This window comes from Syngnathus leptorhynchus, chromosome 3 (assembly GCF_054491065.1).
Source record: "Syngnathus leptorhynchus isolate UIUO chromosome 3, UIUO_Slep, whole genome shotgun sequence".
NCBI lineage: Eukaryota > Metazoa > Chordata > Actinopteri > Syngnathiformes > Syngnathidae > Syngnathus > Syngnathus leptorhynchus.
Genome location: NC_141197.1, coordinates 17,889,730 through 17,913,986, shown reverse-complemented (window position 1 = coordinate 17,913,986; position 24,257 = coordinate 17,889,730). Strand labels below are relative to the sequence as shown.

General features: G+C 42.2%; 4 protein-coding genes across 11 annotated transcripts in view; 3 read left to right on the top strand and 1 right to left on the bottom strand.

Moving 5' to 3' along the window:
* The first annotated feature begins 2,255 nt into the window (after nt 1-2,255).
* Nucleotides 2,256-5,679, top strand: ap3s2 (adaptor related protein complex 3 subunit sigma 2). Its single transcript, XM_085907273.1, has 6 exons — nt 2,256-2,448; nt 2,754-2,845; nt 2,936-3,047; nt 3,198-3,269; nt 3,755-3,862; nt 3,931-5,679. Exons 1-6 carry the CDS (start codon nt 2,380-2,382, stop codon nt 4,054-4,056), a joined length of 579 nt encoding a protein of 192 aa, XP_085763399.1. The 5' UTR covers nt 2,256-2,379; the 3' UTR covers nt 4,057-5,679.
* On the top strand, nt 5,624-15,745 carry LOC147059575 (aminopeptidase N-like). 5 transcript variants are annotated; one of them, XM_085907269.1, is made up of 23 exons: nt 5,624-5,761; nt 6,563-6,771; nt 9,866-10,102; nt 10,176-10,359; nt 10,440-10,582; nt 10,660-10,799; nt 10,876-11,002; nt 11,233-11,387; nt 11,610-11,723; nt 11,823-11,966; nt 12,030-12,095; nt 12,162-12,227; nt 12,298-12,473; nt 12,536-12,612; nt 12,703-12,836; nt 13,118-13,173; nt 13,287-13,434; nt 13,616-13,707; nt 13,858-13,968; nt 14,050-14,217; nt 14,290-14,430; nt 14,606-14,687; nt 14,859-15,745. In XM_085907269.1, the coding sequence occupies exons 1-23, from the start codon at nt 5,652-5,654 to the stop codon at nt 15,009-15,011; spliced, it is 3,033 nt and encodes a 1,010-aa protein (XP_085763395.1). In that variant the 5' UTR covers nt 5,624-5,651; the 3' UTR covers nt 15,012-15,745. The 5 variants fall into 5 exon arrangements, with proteins under 5 accessions (XP_085763395.1, XP_085763396.1, XP_085763393.1 ...); XM_085907270.1 differs by having other exon boundaries at nt 5,631-5,761; nt 9,866-10,359; XM_085907267.1 differs by lacking the exon at nt 5,624-5,761 and having other exon boundaries at nt 6,155-6,771.
* A 4,150-nt stretch (nt 15,746-19,895) lies between these two features.
* Nucleotides 19,896-24,257, top strand: part of akap13a (A-kinase anchoring protein 13a) — a 64,123-nt gene continuing 59,761 nt past the window's right edge. For all 4 annotated transcript variants that reach the window (XM_085908688.1, XM_085908687.1, XM_085908686.1 and 1 more), the window contains exon 1: nt 19,896-19,930. The gene's annotated coding sequence lies outside the window, so the exon portion shown is untranslated. The remainder of the gene's footprint in view (nt 19,931-24,257) is intronic.
* Nucleotides 20,713-21,468, bottom strand: LOC147059574 (mesogenin-1-like). Its single transcript, XM_085908201.1, has 2 exons — nt 20,869-21,468; nt 20,713-20,742 (listed from the first exon to the last, which is right to left on the bottom strand). The coding sequence occupies exons 1-2, from the start codon at nt 21,466-21,468 to the stop codon at nt 20,713-20,715; spliced, it is 630 nt and encodes a 209-aa protein (XP_085764327.1).

Below are 24,257 nucleotides of genomic sequence, written 5' to 3'. Positions count from 1 at the left end.
TGCCTGTAAACACAAGCGCCGCTTGCAAAGATCATATCTTTCTTATAATGATGCTAGCTCACTGCGCACAAACTCGCACTTGAATAAGAAATCTCAAACACTTTGGATCCAGGAACTTTTTCACAACTAATAATAATAATGAAAATTAATACCAAAGTGACACAATGGTTCTAATATGGCTATGAAATGAGATCAAACGGCCGCTCGTCATCACCGAAAAAAATCTAGAGAGTGGTACGTCTTCATTTATAATACATCTTTGCTCTTCACTTGAGTCTACGGAGCGGTGCGATGGAAATCCGGGGCGCCAATCCAGGAGGAGCAGGCTTGTTTTGCAGCTCTCTGTCACACATATACACAAACACGACACGCCGCCAGTCAAATTAGAGGCATTACAAGTCGTAAATGCGGGTTACGTAAACCGCAACAACAAATACGATTTTCAGTGTGTGACTTTTAGGAGTATTGCCATAGTCGCATGCATTTTTTGACATATCAACAACATGACCTGCACGAGAAGGAAAACGATTATTGTAGCAAAATAATGTGGAGGATAATGAAGAAAGTTGGGCAAAATATCACGGTGCGGTGATATTTGTTAGGAGACTCGAAACTCTGCTCTGGCCTTTCTGTGTGGAGTGTTGCAAGCTGCAAGAAAAATGCATGAAGAAAAAGCTATCAAAACAAATAAAAGGGCAAATGGACGATGCCTAGCCAAAACATTGATATCTTCTAATGTGAAGTCTTACATTGATGCAAAAAAGTCAAAGAAAAAGCATGATGCCTCAATTTAGAACGCCAGCATATGCATATGGCAATGGTGTTGCAAATAAAAGAACGTCATCCATAAAGTGTTACAAAAACAAGCCTCAAAAGCTAAAGAAAAAGCTTTTCTTTTCCACCATGGGGGTATTTTGGTGTCAGGTCGTAAACTGCACTGAAATGCTGCCACCTAGAGGGAGAATGCAGCATCTCATGCCTGGGATTGTTATGCAGACGCTGTACAGTTACAGTCGTCTGTGGATGTCTGAGGCCCAGGCAGGGGGTAGAGGGAGTTGGGATTTACTGGTGGAGGGGGGGGGGGGGGGGCACGTGATTCTTTGAGCAGACAGTACACACAATCATGCAGAGCGGAACCCCAAACCCCAGCCCGACCGGCCGGGCCTAGCCTGCAAGTTCGCCCCTTCATCCTGTGACCGCTGCGATTGTCACTCTAATTACCGTCGGCTTTCTCCAGAGGCATTGTTTGAACGTTGTACATGACCTCAACTCTGGCAGAAATGCAACAATTAACACAGCCTCACAAAAATGCACGTTGGCCCACCCAAGAGTCCAACTACAGTGAGTCACTCTCTAACAAGTGCTCACTGTACCAACATGACCCGCTTTCGTCGGAGAACGAGGAGGGCTGTCGACTTGCATTTGTAATGTCCCCCCCGATGAAAGTCCCCGTGAAGGCCGCCGGCGGGCCCACCTACATCGAACCGTACGGGCCGGAATCCATTCTCGCGCTGCACTCATGTAGAAATAGACCTGTTTACCACCAACGACTCGCACATGCTCATGCGGGAGGAAGGGAATTTTGATGGTGGCGCTGAGGATAATAGATGACAGCCCAGGTGGTTGGGCAAAGGCCTACTTGGATCCACAGTGTCTCCTGTCCTGGTTTGAAAATACAGGTCCACTTGGATAAGGTGGTGGTTGGGTTTAGGGGGGGGGCGTGGATGATAGACCAGACCAGAGTCTGAAAAGAGTTTTATTTTGGAAATCAGGTGCATGCACCTGTGCTGCAGTATGTTAAGCCACTCATCATTATATGCTAGTAAAAAAAGTAAGTTCATAAACTAGCAAAAATAAATGAAATTTAAACAGCTGTTTGAGAGTTTATTCGTTAAATGGGGAGTCTATCCCTAAATTTGCTTTGTAATGGTAATAGTCAAAAGTGTTCTGAATAATCTCTCTCTCTCTTTGTCTCTCTCTCTTTGTCTTTCTCTCTCGCTCTCTCGCTCTCTCTCGCTCGCTCGCTCTCTCTCTCTCTCTCTCTCTCTCTCTCTCTCTCTCTCTCTCTCTCTCTCTCTCTCTCTCTCTCTCTCTCTCTCTCTCTCTCTCTGTGGCGCTCTCTTTCTCTCTCGACACACGCATCTGTGTATAAAACAATGCTAAAATGCAAAAACTATTTTATTTCTTTAAAATGAAATATTTCACAAGTTACGCATACGGAACAATATTTTGTTTGTTTCTTGTGGACTTTGAAATGCCGGCACCAAATACCGGAAGTAACGGAACAAACTTCCTGTTAGTAACCGTCAAGCTTATCTCGAGCGGTTACATAGCATTTAGCATTTAATTGAAACATTTCAATTTACATTTCCTGTAAACATGATTAAAGCTATATTAATATTTAACAACCATGGAAAGCCACGACTCATCAGATTTTATCAATATTTCGTGAGTATTACTATAAACGTTTTTATTCTTAGACTTTGTTCGTTTTGTTGCATTTGTAGCCTATTATTGCATGAAATCGTGTATTGTAATTTGCCTCTCAAGAACGCCATGTTATCTCTTGTAACTGTTAGTTAAGCTTTGATATCTTTTATTTCTTCCAACATTGAAATGATGAATCAATATGAGTTGATGTAATGAGTACTCCCCGCCCCAATAGTACTGCAATGCTATTCTCGTTTTTTCTATGGCGTGTATTTCCTTTAATAAGCAGGAATTAACCTCGATATTATTTTTGTTTTCCTCAGGCAGAGGACATGCAGCAGCAGATCATCCGGGAGACGTTTCATTTGGTGTCAAAGCGGGATGACAATGTTTGTAACTTCTTGGAAGGAGGAAGGCAAGTGTCCATAGATTGAGCATAAATAATACAAAGCAGTGATCCCCTAACAACCTAGGGTAAAATCTGCTCTTTTAATTTATTGCCCAGTCTTATCGGCGGCTCCGACTACAAACTGATCTACCGCCATTATGCCACACTCTACTTTGTCTTCTGCGTGGACTCCTCTGAGAGCGAGCTTGGCATTTTGGACCTCATCCAGGTCAACTGTTTTTTTTTTTTTTAATCTGTTCTCTCTTCTCTTACTGCGATCTCTGTGCTTTTAAATGCTATGTCTTTATTTTTAAAGTACAGTTAATCTCAAACTTCCTTTGTGTTGACTGATATTTCTGTTGTGACGGTTGCGTGGCAGGTGTTTGTGGAAACGCTGGATAAATGCTTTGAGAACGTCTGTGAACTGGACCTCATATTCCACATGGACAAGGTAAAAGTGATAAACTAGAAGACTCACCTCCTCGCGAATGATGAATCGCAAATCCTGTGGCTCCCTCTTCCTTAGTTTTTGATTAACGTCACAATAGGTGGGAATTCACTACACTGTAATTACCAGTAGAGTCCACAAGAGGGTAGCAAATGATAACATTATTAAAAGCATGTTCTTAGGCACCCGAGATACCACCAGATAGTGCTGAGGCAATACCGTTACTATTGTTGATGTTTCAGGTTAAAAAAAAAAACGTCATTTTCTCACTAAAAGAGAAATAAACTACTGCGTTTTCCTGAGCACAAAATCAGCAGTGAGTTTTAGAGTGAATACTGGAGACTGTATACTCCCCAAACACATCTGAATGCAATTCAAGTGACTAATCGCTATTTCCTGTGTTAAATGTCAGCAGTTGTTGGCTTCCTCTTGTTTTGTAACTTTTGTTTTGTTGTGCTTGGTTGCCCTCCTTCCCCCCCTTGCTGCAGGTCCACTACATCCTCCAGGAGGTGGTAATGGGCGGCATGGTGCTGGAGACAAACATGAATGAGATCGTGGCTCAGGTGGAGCTGCAAAACCGCATGGAAAAGTCAGAGGTTAGACACAGGCACAAAACACAAAAAGTAGAAGCATACATATGAACACGTGTCTTGTTCCGGTGCAGGGAGGTCTGTCTGCGGCACCCGCTCGCGCCGTCTCCGCCGTGAAAAACATGAACCTGCCGGAGATCCCGCGCAACATCAACATCGGAGACATCAACATCAAAGTGCCCAGCCTCTCCCCGTTCTAAATACGGCTCGACAGGGGCCGGGCGGGATCCAGTGCCCCCCTCCTCACTCTTATGCGGTAAACTTGAACTCTCCTGACCACGGCGACGTTCACGGCCGCTCACCCTGGCTGCTTTCGTGTACGCTGGATAGAAGCTGTGAGTCGTTTGATTGTTGTTGTTGTTTTTTTTCCGTATCCTAGCTCAATTTGCACAATATTGTCAACATGTGTTCTGTGTAGCAGTGGTGAGTAAACAGCATGTACAGCATTAGTGTCATCTAGTGGCACGAATTGGAATTACAAGTCAAAATAAGCTAATTTTCTGTTGTGATAGAACCCAATTTATTCAAACTAGTGTCGGACGCTGAATTCATTTCAGATTTTTGGGGGCGGGGGTACTGCTGAGTGAGTTCAAGGGTTCGTGCTGTTCTTTTCCATAAATTCACGTGGCCCCTGATAAGTTGCCATAAAGAATCAGGTGAATGTGAAGAGTCATGCATGTTCAATATTTTATGACTTGGCTGACAAGCATATTTTCCCTCTTCAACTCCACGCTCATCACTGGTCTTGATTTTGAGATTTCCCAAACTCTCCCCCAGTAACTCGATCCCTTTGGCTCCCGTACAGCCTGGAATGAATCTTCTTCCATCCTGGCGTCCAAACGTCGGCGAACTGTCGTCACAATCCATTACTCCCGCTCTTTCGCACTAATATTAAGTTGGCCGACGTGCGCGGGTGGGTTCACGAGTCACATGATCAACCCCCCCCGCCCCACCCCTTCACTCTGAATACGAGCCAGTCAAGTGGCGAGTCCTCCTAAGCGGTAAAGCAGCAAAGATTTTTTTTAGAGGCACATTTTAGTTTGTGAAGTTCTCGGAGGGCCACACAAAGGCTGAATACACACACCCACATTGATGTTTTTTTTACCCTTACCGCCATGGTCCAAAATCTACATCCACACATACCATTTGGGCCATGTTCATCACAAGAAGACCCACAAAAAAGATTTGAGCCCCCCCCCCTCACAAGATTGAATTCCCCTGTTTTTTTGTTTAATTTTTATTCAGCCCCCAAAGCCAATTTCACTAAGGCCCGTGAACATTTTTAGTCAGTAGTAATATCTATTGTAAATAAAATGTTTCCAAAATCAATGTTGATAAAGACACAAAATTTTCCATTTTGGTGTAAATCCACCCCAAAATTGACCGGTCCGGCGGTGTAAAACCAGTATTTTACACATAATAATGCCTCAAGTACATTCCTGTAAAGACACAAAGTCTGCCGTTTTTCATTTCAGCCATAAGCTTGTGATCCTTTTTTATGCATCCACTCAATCAAAGACTTGCCTACCATATGTTGTTAAGGTCAAACTAGCTTCAGGAATTTTCAAAGGTCAGGCTGTCCTTTGATAGACTTATGTGTCTTTTCAGGCACGAGCTCTTGAGACTTTTCCTTGGATCTACTTTTGACGCCAGTCCTACCAAATTTCACGTTGCGTCTCGAGGGCCTGTTTTTTGTATTTAATGCAGTCGCTGTGTTTGAATGTATTGTATCGTGCGTTTGTCTCTTCTTTACTGTATTTCGTTATCCAGATGTTGATGTAAGGACGCATTGTACATGAATAAAAACTGCTACCAGCCACAAACCGCATGCAGTTGTTCTTGCGAAGAAGAGAGCCGAGGTACACCTTCCAGGAATTCTCTTGAAGCCGTGCCATCACAACCGAGGTTTGTTGTTACAGCCGCATTCTTTCAATCCCCCCCTACACCCCCTTTAATTCGATCGCGTCTCCGGTCCTCGGTTGCGCCGATCACCGAGTAGAGCTTCTCCACGCTTTCTTCCTGCTAGCCTCGTGTGTCACATTCGCATGTTTTATTGTCACGGTGTCCGATCGCGTCTCTCCGTCACCTGCTCTTGTATTTAAGTCCTGTCCACAATGGCGGTTCTTCACCGAGTTACTCCCTTGGATGAGACTATTTCCGAACCTTCATACTTCATTCATGTAAATATAATAATGGAATAAATATGAATGTCATAAATGACGCTCTGTTTTTCAAGGAAGAAGAAACGATTAGCTCCTTGCCACAAATTCTATGCTTGACACTAAAAAAAAAAAAACAGTTGGCACAAAATATGCACTAGCAAATGTTTGTCTATGAAACTAGCTTCAGATATAAACATCTCGCTAGCTAATTACGGGCCAACATTAACCCAAGGAAAATAAGTAGACCTAATCATGGAATTTGTAACAGTTGTTGTTGTAAATCACAATTTTATCATCTTAAAATTATATAATTAGTGCCACCCCTCACGTGACATTAAAATAAAATACCTCCCTGGGCCATGTTACCCATGCCAAGAATTGCCACTGTACATGTGTCACTCTGTCGGATCATCATGTTGATGCTGTTTATCCTGTTTTCACTTTGCCTGCGTTTTTCCCCAAGTCTAGTTCTCGTCCGTTTCTGCTGCCCGTCCGTTGCTGTGTTCCACTGCCTTGTGTTTGATCTCCTCATCCCGTCCTCTAGCAGCCTTTTCTCATCGGTCCAAGCTGCACATGGTCGCTCCGCTCCATTCTGCACGTTTTGTAACCTCCCCAAGTCAAATCTGGGAAGTCATCCCTCTCAGAAAACCTGCGGTAGCTCTCGCCGGCTCCACCCTTCCAGACTGTTTCACATCAGCCGGGGCTCATTCCAGATCTTGCAGGCAAGCAGTGGACATACTCCGAGAGCCGCTGGTATGTACAACCTTCAATAACTAAATATGGAAAATTGCTATTATCATATTTTTATTTGCTGGGGGGGGGGGGGTTATATTGTTTTGTCTTTACCTCTAACATGAGCATGTTAGTTCCAGAGTGCTTTGTAGTTTTATGACATGCCGGAATTTTTTTTTTTCCCCCCCCTCGGCAGCATTTGACAGCTTAATCCATTGAGACAAATCGAGTAGTATATGGAAGTGCCTAAAACGTGGTCATATTTGGAGTTGGATGCAAGGTTTTGCCTCAAAATCTGCCAGTAAAAGTTGATACAGCGGTTGGCAAAAAGTTTCATGAAACTTAATAGCAATACAGGAAATGTTCTCCCTTCTACATTTCATAGCATCCTCGTTTCTCTCCTCGCATCCTTCCTTCCCCCCTCTTTTCCCTCCTTTTTTTTCGCATGCCTTCCTTCGATAATTTTAAAGTATATCAAGATGCTTATCGAGGCTCCTCTGTGGAGTTGGCGTTTTTGTCATATTCCTCCCATTTTCCCCCAGATATGCATGTTAGGTTCATTGAAAATTCAAAATTGTCTAAAGTGTGATGTCGGAATGTGTCTTGTGATTGGCTGGCTGAACTTTGCCTCTTGCCCAAAGCATGCTGGGATGGACTCCAGCTCACCATCTTTAGAAAATGGATTAATATACTGTGGAAATATGAAAAGACTGTGACCTGAAACATTGCCAGTAAAGTTAATGAAATGCTCATGACGGCAAAAAAATCTGCTTCTACACAAGCTAAGCTAACTCGAAATGTTTTGAGATATCATAACCTTACTTTAAATGCAAATACAGTGATTTAATTAGTTAATTCAACTTGGTCATCTATTATTAATCCATCTTGAAAATAGTCTAAAAAAAAATCCATTAGCTGAAAAATCATTTTGAGTGGAAGATGACAAAAATAAATGATCAATAGGCCATTTCGGTTCAGTTAGCTTTCAAAAAAAGCCAGTTTTCAACAACCTAGTAAGCGTGTCTCCCATGAGTGCAGTAACAACAGAAATGAGGGAAAACATTTACTTCTTATCCCAATTGGATCCAACATCCCACGTTATTGGAAGCCTGTGTACGGGTGGAAGCATGTATTCCAGATGTCCAGAATAGCTTTGGGATGTGTCAATTTTTCACCACAGAGGTCTCCTAAATTTCCTTCATGTTCTCTGCAGGAAGGCGCTTATAAAACGAGGTGTTCCAAAATAAAGGTCAAAATGACCTGCACTCATTTGGAGTGTACGTAGCATTATTCGTGGAACAAGCGAAACAAGTCATTCAATCCTTTCGGCTTCATTGTTTATTGTCTAAAAACAACATGTTTTCCCTGCACTTAACAAGAAACAAAACCAAAAAAAAAATATTTCCCAACCTTTTCAACCCCCAAGCAACATTAGTAACATCCTGACAAAGTTGTCACACCCTCTCCTCCCAAATATTATTTCCACTTTTGAAGACAGACGCAACAATAGGAATAACCAGAGAGAGAGTTGGCGAACCACCCTAAAAATACAATTGACCGTGTTGGAATATTTTAAAATATGTGAATACATTATGTCAATGACCTTTTGTATCATTGGCAGTCATAACTGAATCTAAACAAGCAATCATTAGAAAATATTATGCAGTACGGGCAGTGATGACTGGAACAAAAAAAAAATGATTAAGTGACCTTTTATCACAGTTTAATCATAATCAGGTGAAGGAAGCTCTTGTTTATTTTTAGCTTTTTACATTTTTTTTTAAACAACTTTCCAGTATTCCGCCACAGCTCATAAGCCTTCTTTCGCCAGAATTGTGGTGGTAAATGTTGCTTAGTCATCTGCGGTAATCTGATTTGTGGACTTGTGACTTTGTGTCAGCAAAAATGCACTTTTTGTTTTCTGGCGACTGAAGTCATTAAATAAATTTGCCTTGCGTATCAAACAAATATGTTTCTATGGATAAAAAAAACAACATATTGTATTACGTGCATACAGTCGGCCCCTGGGAATTTGTTTTACGCATTTCACTGACTGCTAACTAGTGCAAACAGTGTGAACATGACATCAGGCTGGATGTTGCCAGGGAAACATCTGCACATGGTCACGCTGCAGGCAAATGAAACAAAGCACAGTCAAGTATGACAAATCCAAATATGCAATATGTGTAATTACATCGTAGGCTCATCCAATATGGCCCACATTGCTTCGTTTCAGTTAGTAAGCAGGCTTCGCCATAGCACCCAACTTTTCCTGTACAAAGTGGCGATCGGGTTTGTATTTATTGACTGAATCAAATCTGCTTACGGTTTAGAAATCTAAAAGGGTGTCAAATGAAAAACCTTACACAATACGATCATCAAAAAGAGATTTATTGATGGGTAAACTGTGACACCCAACAAGATGCCCAATCAGGTAAATCATTTCTGAAATAAATGAAGCTTAGAATCTCAAGTCAAGCTAATTAGCACAAAAATAAAAAAGAATGGAAAAAAGAATGGAAAATATTTCTGTCAGAAACTGGTTTCTATTTTTTTAATAAATACCATGGTTTTCACTGTTGGGTTTCTTCTTTTTCTTATTGTGTACAGGTAAATGACTGCCTGGTATCTTATCTCCACCTAGTGGCTGAAAGCTATATTGTAACTGAACATCTTAACAAAGGCAGCTTTGGTGTACAGTCGGAAAACTGTTTTCAGAAAAAGTGCTTCTGCATTAATGCTTTAGTTGCATAAGTCAGCATAAAGCAACATTTTGACATTCACACGCTGAGCCCTTTTAGACTCCATGATATCATTTTTAATTCAAAGCAAGTATCAAAATGGCCGCCCCTAAGAAGTATAAAAAGGAGTGCAATTTTCTGCTTACTTCAAATCCCACAAACACATCTTTCCATCATCCTCACAGGTATTATGAACCCACCTTGAACTCAAGAGCGCTGTTACCAAATTGAAACAAAGCCTCAGACTTTCTCTGACGTCCTTCCTGGTCATGGGGAAGGTCTACTACATCAGTAGGAACGTGGGACTTGGACTACTCGTGTTAGCTTTCAGCGCTCTGGTGATCATTTTAGCTCTGTCTATCGCCTACGACAAGGAGAAGGCCAAGAATCGAGGAAAGGCCGAAGACCAAGCGGTGGTCAACACCGACACCCCCAGTCCGACCCCCGTAGGATCAAAAGATCCGTGGGACCAGTACAGACTTCCTTCCGCCTTGGTCCCCACCGCCTACAATGTGACGCTGTGGCCTCGACTGAAACCCGACGCAGATGGCCTCTACATCTTCACGGGACTCTCGGATGTGATCTTCACCTGCGTCCAGGCTACAGACCTGGTAATCATCCACGCCAGCAAGCTCAACTTCACCACCTTCAATGGGCACCACGCCACGCTGCGCGACCTATCAGGTGCCTGGATGCCGGCCATCCGGAAGTCTTGGTTGGTGTCAGAGACAGAGTACCTGGTCCTGGAGCTCAGCGGCAAACTCACCAAAGGGGCATTCTATAGCTTGCACACCGAGTTCCAGGGAGACTTGGCAGACAGCCTAGAAGGATTCTACAGGAGTGAATACATGGAGGACGGCGTGAAGAAGTAAGTTTTCCTAACTCGACTTTTGCAGGATTGGTTGATTTGTCCACCAGTATCTGAAGTGAATTCCATTACTTTGTCAGAGTGGTCGCTACTTCTCAGATGCAAGCCACGTATGCCCGCAAAGCCTTCCCGTGCTTCGATGAACCCGCCATGAAAGCCATTTTCACTGTCACCGTCATCCACGACCGGGACAAAGCGGCTCTGTCCAACGGCCGAGAATTAGGTTTGAAAATGGAGCAGCGTAGTTTGTAAGTCCGTTTGGGGAAACAACAGTAAATTTAGTTTGACTGTTCCCCGCAGACGTCAGAAATGCGGTCATGGATGGCGCCGAGGTCCGAATTACGAGGTTCGAGCCTACAGAGAGGATGTCCACCTATCTGCTGGCCTTTATTGTCAGCGACTTTTCCTACATTGAGTCTAACCAACGAAATGGCGTACAGGTAAGGACTTTGATTTTGAAAAAAACAATGTGGAAAAAAAAATGAAGCGCTGATTCAAATGTATAAATGATGTCAGGTGCGGGTATGGGCTCGACCAAAGGCCATCGAAGATGGACATGGAGACTATGCTCTCAGGGTGACTGGGCAAATTCTTCAGTTCTATGAGAACTACTACAACACAGCCTACCCGCTTCCCAAGTCGGGTAAGAAATCTAGAGTTTATGAAAAAAAGCCCAACGTGGTTTTCACAACGTAGTGATGTATTCAATCCTGTAAAATAGTCCTTTCAAAGACAAAGTAATTGACACAGCAGTGTCAAAATTTAATGCAACCCGTTCTTCACTTAGGGCACGGAAGCAGCCATTTTGTGTCAACCGTTATCGGGCCGCCATTTTGTGCTGATTCTTCATCTGAATGTTCTGTTCCTTTTCAGATCAGGTGGCTTTGCCTGACTTCAACGCCGGTGCCATGGAGAACTGGGGCCTGATCACCTACAGGGAGACGGCTCTACTCTACGACCCGGAGAAATCGTCGCCGGGGAACAAACAACGAGTGGCCACCGTCATCGCACATGAGCTGGCTCACATGGTCGGCCATCTTGTCTTTTATAGCGGCGGTTCTCAAACTCGGTTTGCTGGACCCACAACGGGGTCAGCAAATTAATCGGTGATTGTCGGATCATTTTGGGGGGGGGGGGGGATAAAGTGAATGCACCCTAGCTTAGCATTAAGCTAATTCAAAGCTGTAATATTAAGAGAATAGCTTTTAAATATTGTTGATTAGGGCTTCTTCCTATTCTGTATTCTTAAGTGGTTCGGCAACCTGGTGACCATGCGCTGGTGGAACGATCTGTGGCTCAATGAAGGCTTCGCGTCGTATGTGGAGTACCTGGGAGCGGACTATGCCGAGTCATCGTGGAACATTGTAAGAGAAACGACGCCTTTTACAGTGGGCCACTGAAACCCAATTAGAAGCTCATCTTACAAAATTGAAATTTTGAAACTAAATATGATTCTGTGATAGAAAGACCAGATGGTTTTGGATGACGTACTGCGGGTGTTCAGTCTGGACGCCCTGGCCACCTCTCATCCGCTTTCCTGGCCAGAAGACGAGGTGAACACACCCGCTCAGATCAGCGGGATCTTCAACACCATCTCCTACAGCAAGGTGGGCACTCAACAAATCTACAGTTTTTAGTAAAAGCTAACTGACCTGATCTCAACTTTTCAGGGGGCAGCGGTCCTCAGGATGCTGTCCGGGTTTTTAGGTGAAACAGTATTTACCAAGGGACTCAGTGTGAGTATCATTATAAAATGGCTACTGCGTCTCCATGGAATTGCCATGACGTTGCATTCTTTCTAGTCTTACCTCAACACGTTTGCCTTCAAAAGCACCGTGTACAAAGACTTGTGGGAACACCTCCAAAAGGTTGGTAGGACCACTTTAGTTATCTCTCAATTCAGTCCAGCTTTCTTCTTAATGCTCCCTTGTTTTCCAGGCGGTGGAGGACACCCCAGGCTTGCGTATCCCACACACGGTCCACGACATCATGAACCGCTGGATTCTCCAGATGGGCTTCCCAGTGGTAACCATCGACACCAAGACCGGACGTGTCACCCAGAAGCACTTCCTGTTGGATCCAGAATCGGTGGTGGACAGACCCTCACCGTTCAAGTTGGTTTATACTATTTCTCGACAGCCTTAGAACATTGTTGAACAATTCTTGTGTTTCCCAGTTATACGTGGTTTGTGCCCATTAAATGGATGAAGACAGGTGTTGAGCAGCAACAGTACTGGCTTCTCCACGAGACAGGTATCTCAAAGTTCTCATGTCCATCCTCTTGTTTTTTTTTACTGCGCCCCCATCCATCCATTATCTGAACTTCTGTGCTTCTTTCACCAGACAGCAACCCTCAAATGAGCGCCTCGGGATCCAATTGGGTGCTGGCCAACACCAACATGTCAGGGTACTTCAGGATCAACTACGACACGGACAACTGGAATCGCCTAATCGCCGCCCTGGAAACAAACCACCTGGTGGTCTTAGTTTTGTGTTTTAGTATTAGAATCCACAGTTTCCTACAGCAGTCCTTAGTCTCAATAATTAATAAAACTATTGCCTAATCCTAATATTTAAGGCGGCACAGCTGGAAATAACATAAAACACAACACATGCTAATGTTAGCTTACCCTGCTAAACTGTAATGTTACAGATCTTTATTGTGCTATACATTGCTGAGTCTCTGCATATTTTTTGTCTTCTTTCCTCAATCTAAAACTGTACTTATGATTCCTAACTGTCTCATTTCTTTCCCCAGACCATTCCAATCATAAATCGAGCTCAGATCATTGACGACACCTTCAACCTGGCACGGTATTAAAAGCAACTACTGGTTATCAGTAGATTATGATTATCACAGTATAAAATTGTAAAAAAAAAAAAAACTGGATATGTTTTGAATGTGAATGAGTCGCATGTCATTTTAGAGCCAAAATGATAAACGTTACACTGGCCCTGAGGACTACCAAGTACTTGTCCAAGGAGACGGAATACATCCCGTGGCAGTCAGCGTTGGGAAACCTCTACTTCTATTTCCTCATGTTCGAACGCACCGAAGTCTACGGACCCTTACAGGTTCAAAAAATACACACTCGTCAATGTTAGTTCAAGTGATAGAGACAGAAGGACGACTTCGTAAAGTGTTTGGTCGTAGCAGAAGTTAGCTGAAACTCATTGTTAAGCTAGCTAGCAAGCTAGCTCATATAGCGGAAACTTACCTCAAACTTCTGAATGCACATTGTTGTCTTGAACGCAGGCATACACCAAGAAGCTCATCCAACCTCTTTTCGAATACTTTGCGAGGATTACGAACAATTGGACGACGGTACCTGAAAGAATTACCGACCAGTAAGAGAAAACAGAAAATAATTTGTGTGCAACTCTTTTTTGACACTCTGATGTTTTGCCTTTCTAACTGAATCTGGTCGGATTTAACATGATTTAAATGAATGTTTTTTTTAATTTGATTGAATTCAAAGACCTCTTCTGCTCCATCAGGTACAATCAGAGGAACGCCATTGCGATGGCTTGCGTCGTGGGCATGCCGGCCTGCAAGGATCTCATCAGAAGTTGGTTCAAACGCTGGATGGAGGACCCGCAACAAAATGTGTACGCTTCCAATCATACGCTTAACAATATCCGTGCAAGCGCTGGCCCCTTTTTTGAAATTCTCTACTTTGTATGGAACAGGATTCATCCCAACTTGAAAGGCTCCATGTACTGTATTGGCGTGGAACTGGGTGGGGCGGATGAGTGGAACTTTGTCTGGAAGATGCTTGCGAACGCCACGCTAGCGTCCGAAGCCTCCAGGCTCAGGTCGGCCTTGTCTTGCACCAAAGTGCCCTGGCTGCTCAACAGGTACTTTTCATGGGAAGAAGAAGAAGAAGAAGAACCCGACTTTCCAATAATACTGCTCTTGTGTTTCGTCAGGTACCTGGAGTACACTTTGGACCCGACAAAGATCCGCAAACAGGATGCCACGTCCACCATCACGAGTGTAGCTAACAACGTAGTGGGAATGCCTCTAGCCTGGAATTTTGTCAGAGCACATTGGAAGCAGCTTTTCCAAGAGTAAGTGCATTGCCTCACTTCTTTTTACAGGTTTCACAATTTTGATATCATATTTTTTTTCAAATTCTACAACGGGTCTGCTTCTTTTTACACTTGTATGAAAGCAAAGTATTGAATGCATTTGGTTTTGAAGCTTCAAACTTCTTTTTTTTACCTGTTGCCTTTGTGTTTTTAGTTACGGAAAAGGATCGTTTGGCTTCTCCTCGCTCATCCGCGGAATCACCATGCGCTTCTCCACAGAGTTTGAGCTGAAGGAGGTACGCTGAAAAGTACTCCCAAGTACAGATACTTGTGCAAAAAAAAAAAACCCCAAAATGGTACAAGTATCTTATTGACTGATGTGCCCGCAATAAGGTTAAGCATTTGCTATACACCTGCCAGCCACAAGAGGGCAGCAAAGTAATTATTTTCATCTTTCTTCTTCACAGCTACAGAGATTCCAAGAGGACAATAAGGAGGTAGGCTTTGGCTCAGGCACCCTAGCACTGGAGCAGGCCATGGAGAGGACTTCTGCCCAGATCAAATGGGTGACAGAGAACAAAGGCCCAATTCTGGACTGGTTCACTGCGGAAACAGTGTGAAAGGGGGCGGGTGGGTCAGGAATCATCTTAATAAGCCACTGTGTTGTTAAAGCATGCAGCCATTTTGTGTGTGTGCTTAAAATGACCACTTTCTAGGAGGTTAGAACAGCTGTTGCTGTAAACACAACATTCAGAATGATGCTTTTGGTACAAAAATGCATCTAAAAGTCTCGAAATAATAATGTGCAATTTTTTTTTTTCAATCCATGGTCTCGTATTTAGAAAAGTGACACATTTTGTATGTAAAAAAGCAACAACAACAAATATTTTTTAAACAACCTGAAGTTGGGTCAAACTGACCTAATTTTCTGGGTCAGTCCTATTTTAATACCGCTCTGTGTAATTTATAACAGGTTGTGATCAAAGACAGTATAACCCATAAAAAACATCTCAAATGGTTTTTTTTTTTTTTTTTACTCCAGTAACACATTTAGTCTGTTTTTCAATAAATGGCCTAAAAAAGTAACCACAACGAGCACATCATTTTGGAGTCTGACATTTCCCAGCTTTTATGAACGCAGCATTGCTTTTTATGGACATTGTTGATGCTTTTCTGATGAAAATTGAATTGTAGTAAATATTTTTATTTTGGCGAGACCTGATTCTTCATGACAGTGGCAACTCTTTTCGCTGTGTGTGCAACTTCAGGGTGCTGGACTTTGGGTGAAAAATGTTGATCAGGGCCTGGAAGAGGTGTCATCCTCAGCTGTTGCTTCCCTTTCGCCCCCCCCCCCCCCCCCCCCCCCCCCCTCAGCGGGGGTCTTTCCTTGAAGACTTTAGCGCTGCCATGCTGCCTATTTAGCGCCTCCATGTTCTCTGGTTGTCTTAGGAAGTCTGCAGAGAGGTGCCGTCTAATTAAAGCCCTCCACAAGCACACAAAACCGCAACAAACCTGGCCAAATTCTACGATTTTCTGACTTATGTTGCGCGTCATATTTAATAAAAGAAAAAAAAAAAGTGTTTTATGAACAAGTGATTTTGTGAACAGCGAATAACACACATCTGTAGTGATAAATATAGTTTATTCCCAATGTAAATAATCAATAAATATACATATATATAGGTACAAAAAAACCGAATATTTTGTTGCAAAAAACAAAAGAAAAAGTCAAGTTCATTGTTGCAATGAAAGTAGATGCCTTGTTTCTCAGTCAGCATTATCCTGAGAAGTCATGAAGCTGTTGCTGCGGCAACCAGTATTGCTGAGCGTCAAAGGACACGTCGCTTGGAAACTGACAAGACAGAAGAGAAAAGATGTTAGTTACATTCATCAAATAAAATAGTATTGGCCTTTGGACAGGTCGGGATTCGAACATATTTTTTTGTGTTTACCAATGAAGAAAATGGACTCTTCAAAACTAAGCCCCCCCCCAAAAAATGATACTCTTTCTACAAAAATCTACAGAATTCCTAATAAATAAATACAAACATAAATAAATAAATGTTGAGAATTCAGCCTTATATTATTTCCAATTTATTTAACAATAACAAATTTTACTTTAATGCCTGAAAGTGGTAACTATAGCACTTTTTTGGCATTTAATTTGAGTAAAAAAAACAAAAACGAATAAAATAAAAGCCTTATATTTAGGGTTTGAAAAAACATTTGACAATGTATGTAAATTGTCAGAAATTGGCCTATGCTAATTTTCTACCAAATGGGCCTTTCTGAAGAAAATTTGATTCAATAAAATAAGGTTTGAGCACATTATTTACATAATACATAAAAAAGTATTGAAAGTAGTAAAGTAGTATTGAAGTAAAAAAAATTTGAAATCAAGTCCAAAAACAATGTCAGTTCTTTCATCCTGTTACACAAAATTCTACACAGTATATTAAACTTTAATTAGCTTGTACATCTTTTGCCGTACTACTACTAAAATACGCACAATTCATCCTCATTTCAGCTGAGAGTATCTTATAATATTTAACACTGGTTAACAATTCCAAAACCACACTGAGACTTTTATCACTGAGGTGTACATACTTGGCAGCCATATTGCGGTGTGAACATCTGGTTGCCGGCAGCCTGCTCGCATGATGCTTCTTGGTGTCCCAGAAACTGGTTGAGGGTCTGCGGTGGCTCCGCCTGGCCCGAGGGTCTCCTCTTCTGTTCCAGGGACTCCTCGTTGAGGCCCAGCTGGGCCGACAGAAAGGCGATGTAGCGGGTGGCCAGGCGAAGGGTCTCGATCTTGGTGAGGGTCTGGCCCTGGGGTGCCGCCGAGGCCGGCAGGTAGGACCTCAGGTGGTGCAGGGCTTTGGTCAGGTCCCTCATCCGTAGCTTCTCCCGTTCGCTGGCCGTTTGGCGTTTCTTGCCCGGATATCTGGATCGGGACTTTTTGACGGGAGCTGGAGCGGTACGACTTAAGAAGAAGGAGTCCAAGGCGTCCACCAAGTTAGGCGAGAAGGAGTCCTCGGAGGAGGTGGGGGACAGACCAGCGCTGAAGTAGCCGGGGTCCGAGGCCAAATCGTACAACGGGTAGGACTTCTCCAGGAGAGATTCCAGGGAGAAGTTCTGGTTCTCGTGAAGCTGGAATGAAGTCTCCATGTCTGACATTTTCAGGAGAAGCAATGTGCCGTGCTGGAAAAATGGAGCTATTGTGAGGACAGACGGAAGCGCCCCGCTCCATATATGTGGCGGAAGGTGCGAGGTTGCACCTTCCGAGGGGCTCCGAGAGAAGGCCTCGCACCTCGGATGGGGGGTCCCATGGGAAAGGTTCCAGCTCCTGGGATGAGGTGCGAGCAGGCAGCATCATAAAATAAGATGCCATGCATTCACACCTCCAGAGCCCAACGCGCATGGGAAGGTCACACCAAACTTGCATCCAGAATGAAGAAAAAATGCAGACTTTGACTAACGAAATAAAGTTAACACATAAGAACTAACTTCATCACTTATCATTCGAATTTTAAAATTGTTGCATACTTGAATTGTATTACTCCCTATTTGTTGACAAAATTATTGAAACGATATGAATTTGGTTTGACGTTAGTGATGATTTGTTGTTTAGTTTGGCTTTGAATATCTTTGACGTTTTACTGTATCGATAATATTGAAATGAATCGTAATCGCATTGAATCAAACCGAATCTAATCGGTATATTTTAAAACGGTTACATTCTAGAATGGTATCGAATCGTTTTTGGTGGAGACATGAACACCGCTAATATTTACAGTGAGGTGACATTATTTACCAAAAAACAAAAAAACAATGAGAAAATATAAATCAAAAATTGTGTTGGTTTTCAAATTAGGAGAAAAGTGTGCCGAGGCAGCTGGTAGGTGTGAAAGGTTCGCACCTCGCGTCTTGTTTAGACAACCGGAGTAGATCGGGTACTTTTGCTCCACTTCAAAGGATGGAAGCATGCGCCAACATTTTTGGGATAGGCAAGAGTGCACTGGATTCATCATTTAGCCAGCATTTTTATTTTATTTTATTACATTTGATAATGCGGGCAAAAAAAAAATCTATTTTATGAATAAATGTCAAACTTTTTTTCTCCACAAAATTATATTGAATTGTAGCAAGGATTGAGAAATTCAATCAAAAAAATGAAGTTCCCAGATCATTTACATAAAATGCAATAATAAAAAAAAAAAGATTAAATTCCAACCCATTTAAATATATTTTCAGTGCTGTTGATGAACTTTTCAGCATCAAGAGGTTTGTTGTGGATTGAAGCGTGGAGAAGCTTTCCCACAAACCGGGGTGTCATTTTTGCCTCCTGCTCCAGGTCTAGGTGTCACCTTATTATTGGGGAGTTCTCACGCCTTCTCCTCATGTGAAAAAGAAAGAAAAACAACATTGAGGGCAGCAAAAGACCAAAGTCAGGTTTGCTTGTCTTCTCTGTGGCTTGTGCAGTTGTTTGCTTGACCTCTTACAATAATACGAATGACTTTATTAATAGAAATAATGTAACACTATCAAATCTACATACTATAAATAAATAATACCTTGCTTTTAAACAATGCTATAAAGTACACAATATAAATAAATAATGTTTTGCACACTCAGGTTCATTACACGTGTGTTTCACGGTGCCTTAATAAAGTGCTGTCAGAATTGGCTTTGCGTGTTATAATCCACATTAGCGGCCAGTGTTGTTTACTTACATGTCCTAATGAAGCAATCAGCACCACGGCGTTAAACCTTTCATCCCTTCTTAGGCCCTTATTAGCTGAAAGGAGCCCAAGCGTTTGTGATGTTAAATGAAGTTAATAAGGCTGAGCTAAACATGTTTCTGAGAAGTCCGAGAGTTTGAGTCTAGACTCAGCGGTGACAAGAAACGTTTTGTTTGCAAAGCTACATTAGCACTAAAGCGATAAATCAACTTTGCTGTATTGGGATTGGGGTACATTTCTAATTCTGTGGTTATCAGCACACATTTTCTACCCTTCTGTCATGACAAATAAAAAGTAAGAAAAAAAGCAATAGTAGACTTATGGTTTTCTTTCTTTCTTCTATTTGTACACTTTTGCAGAAAATTCAAGCCTCTAAATTCCATTAAGGCAGTTAAACATGGGACAGAACGCGCCTGTCGTTTTGTCAGGCTTTAAAGCTTTTTCATGGATTTTTGCTAACTTTAATTGTATACAACTAAGTAGGTATACACCTATTGACGAATATAATATATAAATTATTGTATTTATTTATTTATTTATTTATTTATTTATAAAACCAGCTTGATTCTCCACACATGCGCAGATGAGATCAACAAGTGACTTGGGACGTGTTTTCCCCCCGACAGCGTTGATAGTTCGTGAGGATTTATTAAATTTGAGTCCTCCTAAAAATGGATATATTCAGCTCTTAATAGAGTTTTAAACGCGTGCGGTGATGGATTTACTGAGGGGGGGGGGGGGGGGGGGGGACACATTCAGGACCAACTTTACCGCCCTTTTCTGCACTTTTCACACAGGTGAGTGAAGCAGCCTTCATTTGGGGATATTTGGAAGACAAACTCACGGTAATGTAACGTTAAATTCGGTAAGAAAATAGTTTGATCATGAAAACAAAATGGTTTCTTGTTCTTAATGTTGTTTTTTTTCGTCTTTTTTCTTGTTTATCTGGAGCTTTCAGGTGTTGCCTTCATGGACAGTCTGAAAACAGAATTCCTTATGCAACCATTATATTGATTTAAAATGATTTGATTTGAAATGATGATGAAAATGATTTGGTTGTGTCAAATCGTCGTTTATCGTCTGGTCGAGGCACAACGTGGTACAATACCTAGTAACAACCGACAGAGGGTACTGTTGCGTTCATTCGACCTTTTGTGGCCTAATGTTGCATTCCTCGAAAGTGGGATGTCGAGTTTTCAGTCTTCCGACAGGAAAAAGTGCACCGGAACGCCACACAGAGTTGCTTCAATCTGACGTCACTTGTGTGACCTCCATGTTGACACTGTCCGCGAATGGCAAAATATAACTTAAAATATTCTATATAATATTACATATTTATATCAAATTGTAAAGACAGGTCTGCTGGGGAACAAAACAAAGTGAGGACACACAATGTCATTTTCACCAGTTTATTATAAATAGTGGTGTAAAAAAACATATAAAAATAGCATGTTCCACATATTTATATTTACACATAAATACAAAAGACATATGAAATATTTTTAAAAATATATATAAATTAGTCCATTCACAGTGAGGCAGTAGTAGTCATTGGATGGTGGCGGTGGCGGCTAAATTGTCAAGCCCAGTAGTAGTCGTTGTACTCGATCTGAAGTGAATACAGAAAATTTCATTTATATGATAGATAGATAGATAGATAGATAGATAGATAGATAGATAGATAGATAGATAGATAGATGGATAGATAAAATTATTTAGGTCTCGTTTTTTTTACCTGAGTGGAGGTGGAAGAGGATCCTCCAGGTGGCAACATGCCAGGAAAACTACAGCTCCCAGAATGCAACGCTTCGGCCCGGCCTTGACACTGCTGTGCGTACATGTCGTGAGCAGCCTGCGGAGGAGGACTGGCGTAGTAGTATGGCGAGCAGGATGAAGACGAGGATGAAGAGGAGGAAGATGAGGAGGGCGTATCCCCGAGTTGGGCCGAGAGGAAGGAGATGTAACGGATGGCGAGGCGAAGGGTCTCGATCTTGGTGAGGGTTTGGCCCGTAGGGGCCACCGAGGGCGGCAGGTAGGACCTCAGGTGGTGCAACGCCTTGGTCAGGTCCCTCATCCTCAGCTTTTCCTTCTCACTGGCGCTCTCACGCTGCTTACTCCGGACCCTCACCGCTCTCCCCGGCTTTCCTTGCGAGGCCACGCCGAGGCGGGAAGTCGTATACCCAGCTTTGACGGCTTTCTGAAGAAGAGGCGACGGCGATGAATCCGGGGAAAGGGTCTCCGGCGAGGAGATTCCGGAGAAGTCCGAGTCGGAGAACCACTGCTGGTAGTGCAGGCTGTACTCGAGCACGGAGGAAGAAGACATGTTGTTGGCCATGTTGCTAGAGAGAGCGCGGCTTCGAGTGTGTGCCGCTCTGCTCCTGAGCAGCCTTTTTAAAATCCAGGCCGCAGTCCAGAAGGTGCCAAGTGACACCTCCGCACATTCCCCCACACCACACACACACACACACACACGTGCACACACACACGCACAGACATAGAGAGTAGCCATGGCTGGGAAAAGCAGCAGCAGGAGCAGAGGTGTGAATTTTGACTCCTCCTCATAACAATAAACACATTTTTCCCTCTTTCTAGGGTTTGTGGTTCTGGTTAAGATGAGTTTGGCACATGTTCTAATATTTTTGTATGGGACGCTCTCGCGCATTTACTCAGCGGGGAGAAAATCAACATAAGATTATAAGAGACACCAAAGGAATTTTAGTTGTTAATCCTTGCAAATATTTTGAAGTTAGCTTTCTTCTATTTATTCTCTGAACTGCTTATCCTCAAAAGAGTTGCGAGTGTTGGCTTTAAAAAAGAATCTTTTATTTTGTTTGTTTTGTGCTTATTGGACGTGTTCACTTTCTGGAAAGTTGCATCAAAAAAGAAAGAGCAAAAGTAGTTTGTGTGTTGCTAGCTGATCTTAGCTAGCTTTAGGGTAAATGTTAGACCTATCAACAAGAAAGAAAATTATTTCATAGTTCATAGTACTTGCACATTTTGTTTTTAATTTTTTTTTTTTTTTATAAGTCTAACCAAGGTCAATTTCTCACAAATATTGTGCATTTGTCTGTCATTCCCTAATTACTTGAATTCAACAAATCATAAAATGGCCAATGTTGTGATGGTGATAATTGAGCTACGGAGATGATTGATTTATGACCCACGTCAATAACGTGACATCATCTTTAATTGCCATCTCCCTGAAATGTTGACAAGGAGCGCAAAAACCTCACGTCTCTTTTTTCTTTTTCATTTTTGATTTCTCGACACATTTGATGGCAAGGCAGTGGCTTCGATGAAATAAGACAGCCATCCATACATTTGTTGCTTTTAATCAAACACGTATTGTATTATACATAAAAATGTTCTGATGAGTGTGTAACGACGATGATGTAGTGAGCTGAGGTGTGAGGCCTTCACGCTGATGAGAAAAGATGATGCCCAAGGTGTCACTTCACACTTGAGCTGTGAGAACCTCGCTCTGACCATTTCTTCTCCTTGTTTGGACAACACTCAACTGTGCGAATTTTTCACACTGAATCTGAAGTTGTGCTTGCTGTAATGTTGATTGGATTTTATATTTGGAACATTTCATTTGTAACAAAAATCTATAGTTTCAGCAATTAGACCAAGCCCCAAACTGTTGTATTGTGTATATACTAATATTGACGTGTTTTGCAAAAGTTTTATTTTAAACACATTTAAAAACATGAATTACAGTAAAGTACAATTTAAATTGAATAATAATTAACATAAAAGGCAAGTCAAACAAAACAATGTACATAAAAAAATAATTCCTTCTTTAAGTCTTAATAATTCTTCATCATTTGTTCATTAAGACGCCGCTGAAGGGTTAAATGAGTTCACCAGGCAGTTGCTGTGTCAAGTGGAGGGCAGAGTGAACCGGGCTTGAACCCGTGCCACGACCCGCCCATGCACTGCGGCTGAGGTGAGGCTGTGGGAGTGCGGCGGGCAGTTTGGCACCTCTCTTGGGGGTCATCGCCCACCCACAGCAGGCTCTGAGATATCGGGCCGCCTGCCACCTGTCTGTACCCTTCGGCCATCTTGCCGTGACCTCCGCATGGAAGGATCTGGACTGATCGGGAGGTCGTGTTGTGATTGAGGGGGTCACACTAGACACCTTAGGTGTGAAAGGAGGTTGGAGCGAGAAGGTTGTCCGGAGGTGGATGGTAAATTTCATCTAATTGTGACAGGGTGACTGACATCGACAATTGGGGAGATGATTATTGTCGATACACGGGACCGTATGAGTGGGTGAGTGCTGATAAAGATGGCGGAATCATCCTCATCATCACGAGTGTGTCAGAGTAAACATGTCCTCCGAGTAATGCTAACACTAGCTCACACTTGCGTGCTGACATGTTCTAGCACACAGAGCTGCAAGCAAAGCGACATTCTTGATTCGCAGCCTCCTCATATTACTCATTCTCGATCCATGTTAGACATATCTTGTTTGAAAATTAGTAGCGTGCCTAATAAATAATAGTTTGTAGTTTCATAACTGTAAAACGGATCATTTTTACAATCATAATATAAAGAATTTTATAATAATTAATAATCAAATTTTCTATTTTCTAATTCCTTCACCGCCATTGACGGCTAGAGACGTCCATTTTAATTGGGCTGGCAGTGAATGAGTTAAGCAGACAATGCTAAAATAAAAAAGCAACACGTTGGACCAACGTCCCTGATCTTTATTCAAGTCATGACAGAACTACTATGTTACATCTAATTTACACAGGTCTACAATATATACAAGCACGAGTAATATATTCATTGAATATTTTGTTGACGTAAAATCACACGCACGCGCACAACCATGGCAAAGAAAAAAAAAAGTCACACACTCCTCAGAAATGTTGACACGTGTTGTCAGAAACGCAGCAGGTTTGTTCAAGAATGTTCTTTGTCAGTCACAACAATGTTACAGTGAAAAGATAGCAAAGAAAAAATACTAATACATAATCTGGAGTCATTCCCATTTAAAAAAAAATACACACAGATATAAGGAAAAAAAAACAACAGAATATTAGGACTATATGTCAGAACTTGATGAAAAAACAGGGTAGAAAATACAGAAGACCAGAGAACTTGTACTAAATT